The sequence below is a fragment of the Pygocentrus nattereri genome, chromosome 4 (assembly GCF_015220715.1).
Source record: "Pygocentrus nattereri isolate fPygNat1 chromosome 4, fPygNat1.pri, whole genome shotgun sequence".
Lineage (NCBI taxonomy): Eukaryota > Metazoa > Chordata > Actinopteri > Characiformes > Serrasalmidae > Pygocentrus > Pygocentrus nattereri.
In genome coordinates, this window is record NC_051214.1 from 51,085,766 (window position 1) to 51,097,648 (window position 11,883).

General features: G+C 42.2%; 1 protein-coding gene across 2 annotated transcripts in view; it reads left to right on the top strand.

Moving 5' to 3' along the window:
- nid2b (nidogen 2b (osteonidogen)) overlaps positions 1 to 10,006 on the top strand; it is a 33,555-nt gene extending 23,549 nt beyond the window's left edge. For both annotated transcript variants that reach the window (XM_037537464.1, XM_037537463.1), the window contains 8 exons: positions 3,390 to 3,614; positions 4,181 to 4,347; positions 5,009 to 5,138; positions 6,447 to 6,618; positions 7,394 to 7,551; positions 9,035 to 9,158; positions 9,651 to 9,765; positions 9,893 to 10,006. In XM_037537464.1, the coding sequence (XP_037393361.1) occupies positions 3,390 to 3,614; positions 4,181 to 4,347; positions 5,009 to 5,138; positions 6,447 to 6,618; positions 7,394 to 7,551; positions 9,035 to 9,158; positions 9,651 to 9,759 (1,085 nt within the window). In that variant the 3' untranslated portion in view covers positions 9,760 to 9,765; positions 9,893 to 10,006. The remainder of the gene's footprint in view (positions 1 to 3,389; positions 3,615 to 4,180; positions 4,348 to 5,008; positions 5,139 to 6,446; positions 6,619 to 7,393; positions 7,552 to 9,034; positions 9,159 to 9,650; positions 9,766 to 9,892) is intronic.
- Positions 10,007 to 11,883: the final 1,877 nt, after the last annotated feature.

Below are 11,883 nucleotides of genomic sequence, written 5' to 3' on the forward strand. Positions count from 1 at the left end.
AAGTCTAGCCTCTAAAGCCAAACAGCCACTCTTTGTTGAGTGTTGATGTGTCTGAATCCCAAATGATTATTTGTTCGCTCTATTATTCACTGTTGGGCTGCAAGAGCCAGCGTTTGAATTCCTGTGTAGTGTACGGTGTAGGGAGCAGGGAGCCACTGATTCTGCCCCAGTGTGGGAAGAGGGGCTAATAAGACTCGCGGAGGTAATTTGGTGTCCAAAAAGAATGAAGGTTTCTGAATTAGGCAGGGCTGTGTTATCATTTGTTCATTTTATATGAGAAAGAAAGGCAGAGCTTTGCGAAGTGCGGCGCCCGGACAGTCTGTGGCGCACACACTGCATTAAAAGCAAGCGCAGGCTAAACGTTAATAAGAGTCATTTTGTCTTCAATCAAACCACCTTGGGCGCCACATTCTGAGTCCATTTTACCTTCCTGGCTGTACGTGTCTCAGTGTGTGCTAACGTCTGGGTGTAGAGTAAAAAATATATAAATAAAAATGCAGACTTACTTTGCTCAGCTTTAAGCTTTAGCTCAGCTCTAGCTGCTTTTCTTGCATCACCAGCTGGAAAGTTTTCCACAAAAGTAGAATAGTTTCTTGTAAAATGTCTTTCAGTGACAGTTTGACTGTTTAATTTCCACCTTAAAGGCGCCAGAATTTACAGTGACGTCTGAAATTATTCATACGCCTGGCAAATTTTGACTTTTATTCTTTTAGTGACTTTTATTCAACAAGCAATTTATTTATTTTTGACCAGAAATGACACGGGCATCTCCCAGAAGATAATAAGACGACGTACAAGAGGCATCATTGTGGAAAAAAAATATTTCTCAGCTTTTATTTACATTTGAACAAAAAGTGGCACGTCCAAAATGATTCACACCCTTCTCAATAATCAATACAAAAGCCTTTATTGGCTATTACAGCTATTAAAAGCTTCCTATAATTGCTGGCGTGTCTCCACTGGTATTTTTCCCATTCATCTTTAGCGATGAGCTCCAACTCTTTCAGGTTGGAGGGTCTCCTTGCCATCACCCTGATCTTTAGCTCCCTCCGCAGATTCTCAACTGGATTCACGTCAGGACTCGGGCTGGGCTGCTGGAAAACGTTAACGTTTCTGTCCACTAACCGTTTGGCTGTGTGTTTTGGGTCGTTGTCGTGCTGAAATGTCCACTGGTGCCCAAGGCCAAGTTTCTCTGCAGACTGCCTGATGTTGTTGTTGAGAATCTTGATGTGTTGCTCTTTTTTCATGGTGCCGTTTACTGTGTTTAGGTTCTCTGGTCCATTGACTGAAAAATGCCCCCAAATCATTAGGTTCCCACCACCTTGTTCGACAGTGGGGATGGTGTTCTTGGGGTTAAAGGCTTCTCGTATTTTACGCCAAATGAAGGACACATCATTGTGGCCAAACAATATAATCTTTGTTTCATCTGACCATAAAATAGAAGACCAGACGTCGTCTTTGTCCAGATGAGCATTTGCAAAGGCCAAGTGGGCTTTTGTGTGGCTATTCTGGAGAAGTGGCATCCTCCTTGGTCTGCGTCTGTGGAACCCAGCAGTGTGCAGTGTCCATTGGACTGTCTGCCTTGAGATGTTGCCACCAGCAGAGCCCAGATTTACCAGGATTGCCTTGGTGGTGACCCTTGGGTTCTTTTTCACCTCTCTCACTATCCTCCTAGCCAGCACAGGCAGCAGTTTTGGCTTCTGACCACTTCCTCTGAGATTTTCCACAGTGCGGATCATCTTGTAATTTTGAATAATACTTTGCACTGTAGCCACTGGAACTTAAACATTTAGATACGGCCTTATGACCCTTTCCTGACTTGTGAGCAGTCACAATGCGCAGCCGCAGGTCCTTAGTGAGCTCCTTTGTCTTAGCCATGACTGTCCACACACCAACTGCTGCTGTTTTTCACCTGTTGAGTTGATTAAAACAGCTGCTCCCAGTGAATCGGTCATTTGGATGCTTTAGAACAGCTTGGACTATTTGGAATGGTATAGAACAGTATACAATGGTATAGATGCTGTACTTGCACTGTATCTTCACCATCTGGATCATCGCTGCTGTTTTCACTGTTTACTCTGGTTTTTCTACCTCAGTATCTGCTGTGTTTCTGTCTGTCGTCTGACTGTGTGACTCTCAGATCACAGCAGGTTAATATCTCTGCTCCTTATTCCACGACCTCATGTCCAGAGTGAGTGCTGTGTCTGTGCTGCACTGTCAGGTCTGTTTACTGTCCGGTCTGTTTACTGTCCTGTCTGTTTACTGTCCTGCCTGTTTACTGTCCTGTCTGTTTACTGTCCTGTCTGTTTACTGTCCTGTCTGTTTACTGTCCGGTCTGTTTACTGTCCTGTCTGTTTACTGTCCTGTCTGTTTACTGTCCGGTCTGTTTACTGTCCGGTCTGTTTACTGTCCTGTCTGTTTACTGTCCGGTCTGTTTACTGTCCTGTCTGTTTACTGGGTCTAATGTCTGTTTAATTTATCCTATTTATTGTTTCCAGTTAAATTTTACTTGTTTGCACACGATGTCTGCACGTTCACACTGCACTGTTGTTCCTTGTTGCTCCGTGTCGTTCCTGGAGGAACAGAGTTTCACTCCACTGTGTACTCGTACAGAGACAGACTGACAGTAAAATCCTCTTCACTTGACTATAGAACGTTGGCTTTTCCCATAAACTATGACAGTTTGCAAAGGGTATCAATAATTTTGGACGTGCCACTCTTTGTTCAAATGTAAATAAAAGCTGAGAAATACTTTTTCTCACAATAATGCCTCTTCTACATCGTCTTATTATCTTCTGGGAGATGCTCGGTATGGTATCAATGATTTCAGGCTTCACTGTAACTGCTGCATCATTTGAGGTGAAATGGGAAAATTCAATGGGAAAATGACTTCAGTTTCACGTGTTCACGAGATACAGTGTCCAGTCTGTCCTGAGATATTTTACTGACACAGCGACCTGCTTATCACAGATGAGTGGCAGCCAGTGTCTCATGTGCTCCAAACAAGAGCAGTGAATGAGATCCTTCCAGTTCACCTGCCACATCACTTCCATTTGATTTATAAATAAAAAATATTGGAAGTAAATTCATTACAGATCATTACAAATACTGAGCTTTAAAAGTTGTCGCACAGTGAAAAAAAAATCCTGTATAGAAAGAAAAGATAATCGTAATAGTTTTATACTCGCGCTGCAGTGCCTAGAGATTCCCACCCCTAGTCCAGACCGTGCTGTAGAGTGTGGTCTCATGTTCTTGTGGTCTCATTGAGTCATATTTACATGTGAGTGATATTCTTGTTTAGCAGTGAGTTCAATCTGACGTGGTGTAGTGGAGGTCAGCTCTGAACACGCTCAGGGACTTTGTTTTGTTGTTTTTTTGGTTATTCTCAGCTCCTCTCGTCCCGCGGGCAGAGACGCTGTGCGAGCGCTGGAGGACCACTCTGCTGAGTCACTATGGTGGCCAGCCGGACCCTCAGGACTACATGCCCCAGTGTGACGCAGGCGGACACTTCCTGCCGGTGCAGTGCTACGGCAACAGCAGCTACTGCTGGTGTGCGGATCCGGAGGGCCGGGAGGTGATGGGAACGCGCTCGCATGATCCAGTAAAACCTGCCTGTACGTCATGTCCTCAAGAAAAACGGATCTAATGTGGAACCACAGCGAACATTCCCCACGCACCTTACAGCGACCGTGGAATGCTAATGCCAGGAAAGCATACGTTCAGTTCAGGTCAATTCAGTTCAGGTCAATTCAGTTCTGTTCAGTTTAATTCAGTTAAGGTGGTCCAATTCATTTCAGTTCAGTTCACTCCAATCCAGTTCAGATCCATTCGGTTCTGTTCAGTTCAGTTCACTTCAGTTCAGTTAAGTTAGTCCAATTCAGTTCAGTTCAGCTCAATTTAGTTGAATTACAGTCAGTTCTATTTAATTCCATTCAATTCAGTTCAGTTTACCTTAATTCAGTTCAGTTCAGCTCAGTTCACTAAACACTTAAGACTCAAAATTAGAATTAAACAGCATTTTAATTCTAATTTTCTCAGATGTCTAAAACATTTGCACAGTACTGAAGATTCGTACTTCACAATTACATATTCAGCTTTTGGGGACTTTCAGTCTGACTGAACACAAGCGCTTTCTCATTCAGATGACTTCTAATAGGCTATAGTATCTGCTGATCTGCAGGTATCTCTGCTGTCCCGTCGGTGGTCCAGTCGCCGGTACACCCTGTAGTGACCTCTTCACCCTCAGGTCCTGCTCTTCTCTCCGCCCATGGGTCAGAAATCAGAGTAATTCCTCTGAACGATTCTCAACCAGTTCTGGAGAAAGCTTCAGTGCTGTTGTCTGTGCAGGTAATCTGAACATCTTAAAGGGACGGCTCAGCAGTCAAATTTCTCAAATTTGGACTTTTAATTTAAATTAATTTAATTTAAATAACGTATTATTTCAGATTTTCTGCTGTTTTCACATCAACATTCCATATTAAGCTCAGAAGACGTGTAGGTTCACTGGTGGTTTTGGTTTTAGTTAATAAAATGTCTTTATTTTTGTTGTAGTCATGGCAACCTGGTTCCTATCACCACCACTGTAAAGACATGTGAACAATTTCACACCAAAACAATTGTGACTCACTCTGTCTACGTCTGAATTGTGGGTGAATTTTGAAAAATGGATGGAATTCCCCTTTAAAGTACTCTTGTTCCCCTATGCCACTCCATGTCTAAATCCTAGACAGTACACTGGTGGTGGGGATTTGGTGGGGAATTCCGCACTAAACTATTCCTTTAACTTGTAAATACAGCATACATGCATTTTCCTTACAGCTAAAAAGCCCAGCATGTAACTGATGGTTATTTAAATTCCTGATATCAGATATTAACAAATTAGCTTTCTAGATTGTATTAAATCCTGCAAAAAATTCATCCAACCCTGAAACAAAAACACAGCTGTTCATGTTCAGAAGGTATCTGCGTGTTTAGAAGCAGACGGTAGTGTGTATATTTGTTCCTGCAGGACTCTGTTGTGGTTGGGATCAGCTACGACTGCCAGGAGAACACTCTGTACTGGAGCAACGTGGCCAGGAGCTCCATTAGTAGAGCCAGCTTAGAGTTCGGAGCAGAGCCAGTCACCATCATACATACAGGTAGCTCGCAACAAGTTTCTGCAAAATACAGCTTCACTTTTATTACGCGTTCTACTGACCATCCATCCATCCATCCATCCATCCATCCATCCAGCCATCCATCCATCCATCTGTTCACACATTAAAGAACCATGTCAGAAGAAACTGAATTTTAATGAGTATCATTCACTTCCCCATACAGGCCATATATGAACTAAACTGCTAAAACAGTTTAGAATTAAATGTTTTGTTTGTATGATTTCACAAGAAACCATACATTTACATATATCAGCCTATAGCAGTTTAGCACCGCCCATTCAGCCTATAGCAGTTTAGCACCGCCCATTCAGCCTATAACAGTTTAGCACCGCCCATTCGGCCTATAACAGTTTAGCACCGCCCATTCAGCCTATAGCAGTTTAGCACCGCCCATTCAGCCTATAGCAGTTTAGCACCGCCCATTCAGCCTATAACAGATTAGCACCGCCCATTCAGCCTATAGCAGTTTAGCACCGCCCATTCAGCCTATAACAGATTAGCACCGCCCATTCAGCCTATAACAGATTAGCACCGCCCATTCAGCCTATAACAGTTTAGCACCGCCCATTCAGCCTATAACAGTTTAGCACCGCCCATTCAGCCTATAACAGTTTAGCACCGCCCATTCAGCCTATAGCAGTTTAGCACCGCCCATTCAGCCTATAACAGTTTAGCACCGCCCATTCAGCCTATAACAGATTAGCACCGCCCATTCAGCCTATAACAGATTAGCACCGCCCATTCAGCCTATAACAGTTTAGCACCGCCCATTCAGCCTATAACAGTTTAGCACCGCCCATTCAGCCTATAACAGTTTAGCACCGCCCATTCAGCCTATAGCAGTTTAGCACCGCCCATTCAGCCTATAACAGATTAGCACCGCCCATTCAGCCTATAACAGATTAGCACCGCCCATTCAGCCTATAACAGTTTAGCACCGCCCATTCAGCCTATAACAGTTTAGCACAAATAACCTTTTGCCTGCTTAAATAGTTCTATGCATGGTGAATTGGTTCCTCAGATTGATGGATAATGTGTTGGATATGGTTCTATATACCTACACAGCATGCTATTGTAATAATAAGAGAACCGTTCTGTGTGCTATATAGACCTATATAAGGGCTCCGTAGAGCACCTGTCCATTTCCTCCATCATTCGTCTGTTTACTACTTGTCTGTTTGTTTTAATAATCAGATATTTTCTCACTGGGATCTTTGAACGGTATTAAAGATAGGAAACATAAATGAGTGTTAAAGTTCCTGTCTCATAACGTGTGCTGCTATGCTGTAGATGTGGTCTATCCGGAGGGGGTTGCAGTGGACACTGTGCACAGGCAGCTGTTCTGGGTAGACAGTGGCAGTGATCGGATTGAGGCAGCCAGCCTGGATGGACAGAACAGGAGAGTTCTGTTCGACACCAACCTGGTCAACCCGAGGGCCATCGCAGTGGACACCACCAGCAGGTCAGAGATACCGGAACACGTTCAGGTCTCAACTGGATGCTCCACTTCTGTTCTGCTGACCCACTGCCCTGAGTTTGGGCTCAGTTTATCTTCTGTTGAAGAGTTTTATGGTTGCTTTTATAGTAAGGTGAGATTAATCCAGTATTGAGAAGGAGGAGAGAGGAGAGGTTCTGCATTAGCAAAACAGTCTAATTTCTCTTCATCGGCAGATACATTTGGCTGTATTATGTTAAAGAGCTGAAACAGGAATATTGTCTATATCACTACACGTGAGCTAAAGCTACTGCACACGGAATTCATGTTGTTAGACCGGCAGCGTCCTTAAGCGGATTGGTCAGTGTACATTTCCATGTACAGACTGAGGGCAGATGAAAAGAAGTCAGAGCGAAATCAGCGGGATTCCCTGCAGTCCTCTGTTCTTCACCTGATGCTCACTGAAACATGATAGATTTCTGCTTTCCAGTGGTATTTGGGAGGAAAATGTACACAGAACAAAAACATTTCAGGTTCTGAACATTATTTATTGCAGGGTGTGATACAGATGATTTCCTGAAAACCCTATTCATTCCAGCCATAGAGAAATGGAGCTTAGACACGTTCCTAATATGGGCATAATGAGGACTATTTATATATATAAATTATTTATTTATTTATTTATTTGAGAAACAAGGTTTTGGAAATACAAGGGTTTCGGAAAGAGAGGTGTCCCTAAATGTCTAATGGACATTGAGGTGTGTGAGAGATTTTACTTGCTGTCTGTTGTTTCTCTCCTCAGGACTCTGTTCTGGACAGACTGGGACCGTGATGCTCCCAGAATCGAACGCTCTTCTGTGGAGGGCCTCCACCGGACGGTGCTGGTGGGTGATGGACTCAGACTGCCCAACGCTTTGACCATTGACCCTGTATCAGCCCACCTGTGCTGGGCAGATGCAGGTGAGACTCTCACTTCACTTTACACTTCCTCTCAGAGCGTCTGTTATACTGTCTGAACAGCTACAGTCAGATGTTTGGGGACACTTGGCTTTCCAAAATGTTTTAATACACATCTGATCATGTATTTTTGTCAGTTTTACAAAAAAACAGCTAAATTAAAACAATATTACACATATTAAATATTCGTGCCAGTATTAGTGACAGTATTGCCTTGGGAATAAAAACAGGCCACGCCCACTTCCTCCCCCTTATAATGTCACTCATCAGCACTCAGTCTTTTTAGACCAACTCAGTATGTATGTTAAAGGGCTTATATCCTATGTTTTATCCTATGAGATCCACTTCTGACATTTGTGTTGTTTTATGCCCCCAAAAAGAATCATAACCCAATTTATGTGACTCCATATGGGCTGTTTTTGTTACTGGGCCTTTTAAGACTGATGCATGTAAATGAGCTCATACATCTGGGGACACATTGCTTTCCTCAGAGGTTTTACATTTACATTTACAGCATTTGGCTGACGCTCTTATCCAGAGTGACTTACAGTTTGATCATTTTACACGAGTAGGCGAAGGTGGTGTTAGGAGTCTTGCCCAAGGACTCTTATTGGTGTAGTGTAGCGTAGAAGGCAGAGGTGTTAACCACTACCCTGCACCAACCACTTCCTTTTAATTTCCTTACTGTTTACATTCAGTTAGGTGAGAAAAAAAAACAAAAAATTGTTCATCATATATCAGCTCTGTGTGGACGCTTTGTTTACGCTCATCTTCCTTTGAAAAACTAATTTTTATTTAATAGAAAACCAAATAAAAGTCAGTTTTCCATGATATGGGCCCTTTAACAATAGATAGCTCCTTACAGTGTCAGGACCCAAGAGGTGGACCAGAGGTTTTATTACACAGTTCTATTATCCAAGAACAGCTCAGCCAGTTTGCATTGAAGTCCCTGTAGTTACTGAATAATAAGCTTTAGTGTGTAATAAGCCTGAGATTTTAAGAGGTTAAAGGCCTATATCATGCAAAATAGGACAACTATGACATTAAGATTAGATTAAGTGACCCTTATTAGTCCCACAACGGGGAAATTTCACCTCCGCATTTAACCCACCCGTGAAGTGAAACACCACATACACACTAGTGAGCACACACACACTAGGGGGCAGTGAGCACACTTGCCCGGAGCGGTGGGCAGCCCAATCCGCAGCGCCCAGGGAGCAGTTGGGGGTTAGGTGTCTTGCTCAAGGACACCTCAGTCATGTGCTGTCGGCTCTGAGGATCAAACCGGCGACCTTCCGGTCACGAGGCTGGATCCCTAACCTCCAACCCACGACATGGCTATTTAGACAGAACTTGCTCTTCAAACCAAAGGAAGACACCCAACTGAACATAAACAGCGAAATAATAAAAATGTCTGATTATTTCTGTCCTCAAACGTCTGTCTGGTACTCGGTCACTTATGTTTTTGTGCTGTTTAAACACACAGGCACAAAGAAACTGGAGTGTATCTCTGCAGATGGAACAGACAGACAGGAGATAAACAGCGGACTGGATTATCCATTCAGCCTCACCATATATAACAACCACGTTTACTACACCGACTGGGAGAGGTGCGTCATTACCATAACACCGGAAAACTGCTTTTCCTTACGCTAATGGAATTAGTCCATATTTATAGACAACAGTGTGTCATGGTGTGTAAGAAACCAAGACTATTAGAGATTACTGGAAGGGGAATTCCACCAATTTATAAAAATTTCCCCTAATTCAGATGTAAACACAGATTCAAAGTAGTTTGGTGTGAAATGGTTCAGGTGTCTTTACAGTGGTGGTGATGGGAACCAGGGGTCACCATGACTACAACACAGATATAGACATTTTATTTATTATCCAGACCCACCAGTGAACCTAGACAAGTCTTCTGAGTTTTATATGGAGTGAATTCAGAACCAGCTCATGTAGGAACTTTCTGTGAGGAGCTTTTAGAGGGACGTCTGGTTCCCATCACCACCACTAAATAATTCTGACTCTAGAACAGAGAAACTTTCACACCAGACCACTCTGAGTGACTCGACCACATGAGGACTTTAATTTTCTTACAGAAGTGGGATAGTGGTGATGGATAAAGTCACAGGAAAGCAGACGGATTTTCTCCCAGCACAGAAATCCCACCTGTATGGAATTGCATTCATCCCGCCACAGTGTCCGTAGGTGATCGTAAGTGCAAATCAAATCAATTTATATTGATTTATAGTCAATATCATAATAAATAGCATTATTGATTGCAATCTGCCTACAAGAAACATGCTTACATGATCATATCATCCTGTTTTGTCTTTTAAAGGGCCTGTGGGAGAAGTGCTTGAACTTCCTGTGTTGTTTTTCCTTTTGCACTGTAAAAAAGAAACATCCTAAGTTAATAAAGTGTGAACAGGTGACCAGAATCACCTGAACTGTGGTGCTGTGTCATCTTTTCTGTAGTAATTATTAGCACAGAGATGCTCAGGGCAGCTGTAGCCTGCTTTCTCCAGCAGATGGCACCACTAATACAAGTACAATCCATGCATCTCCAGAGGAGGGCACAGTACACTCTTTACAAAAGGAGTTCTGTGTAGTACTGAAAAACGGTTCTTTGACTTGACAGTAGTGAGACCCTTTTTGGTACTATATAGAACCATTTTCCAAAAATGTTCTATGTAGAACCATCTACTGCACATATTTGATCAATCTTTGAATCTTTGAAACAATCTTAATCATGCAGAGAGTGTTTATGGTTCTGTATAGAACCTTTGTCTTTACTAAAGAACCCTTAAAGAGCCATCCCTTTAAGAGTGTAGTCTAACGCCTCCTTCTAGTAAAAGTGTTACTGCAGACAAATAAGGAGCATTTCCAAAAACCAAAATACTGATTAACTCATAGAACTGCGATTTAGAACATGCACCTCTCGGTAGCAGAACCGAGGCTGAAACCGGCTCCTTGTCCGTTCAGCCTTAAATAGTGCAGCTGTAAAACACGAAAACGAAACAGCTGTACCATTTATGGTGGAACGTACGATTCGAATAAGAGGCCAGTTTTGCCCCGGGCCCCAAATTAGACAACACCCAATCACAACTGAGCTCATTTGCATATATCAGCACTGCAGCCAAAACAGCCTGGGTAACTGTAACGGATAAAGAAAAGTGAATTATGACCGTTTTTGATTCATAAAACAGACAATTTGAATAAGAAGGTCATTTTGATTCCTAAAACCACATAAATGTTCTGAGTGGAGCTCAGCGGAAAATAAAATTTGAAGAAAAATATAGAATATCACAGTCCTGTTTCCCATCATTCAGAATCAGGTAACACTCAGTGGTCATTTCAGTTTTACAATCTTCATCACCAAAAACACAGAAGTCACAACTCGGAACTCTTAGAGAAAGAGGTCCAACATTCCTGCCGTCCACCAGCGTCCATATTACTGCGTACGCGCTGGAGAGGATCAACTCCTGCTGTAATTTTATGTGGATCATTTCTGATTGGTTGCTCGCTGTAAGGGCAGAACCTGTCTGGACACTCCAGACCACATTAGTGTGTAGAAGTAGAGAAGGAGATTTTTAAAACTACGTTTGATGAAAAGTTGTGTTCAGTTTTGTTTTACAGAAAGAAAAAAATACATTTTTACCGTTTTTGTCATTATTTGGTGTCAAAACAAACAGAAAAAGACCAGAAAACAACTATTAAATACAAGTTATTCATTTTTCAGCATCAGGAAAAAGTAGAAAACGTTTTAACTGAAAATGTCACAAACTGCTGAATCTAAAATCAGTGCTCAGTGTCTCTTACAGTCTATCACAGCTTCCAGTCTTTTCAGTAAACATGTACTACGTTCACCCTTTGAATAGCGTTCCAATGACCAGATAATGGCCGATACATTTCACCATCCTTCTGTCCTCTGGACAGTCCTAATGTTGGGCAACACTTCCATAAGCATTCCCCTGAGCGATCACAGGCCTCGCCCACAATGAACAGTTTCAGAGTCAGAGAAGCGAATTGACCTAAAGCTAACCTAGCAATACCAAACTGTTCAGATGGGTAATAATAATAATAACTGTGTGCAAAAACTCAGAGGGAATAATTTAAATAATTTAAACTGCTTTATACTAGACGTTTAATATTTATCATCACCGCCACTTTACTGTATTCATAAGAGCTTAAATCTCGTGTACATGTTGCAAATTTCTCTTTATCTTTGTTTTAAATTATTAAAGTGTTTATTTTTTATATAAATGGCTGCAACTGTAACAACTGCAGTTTCCCTCTGGGATCAATAAAGGGTTCTGATTCTGATTCTGA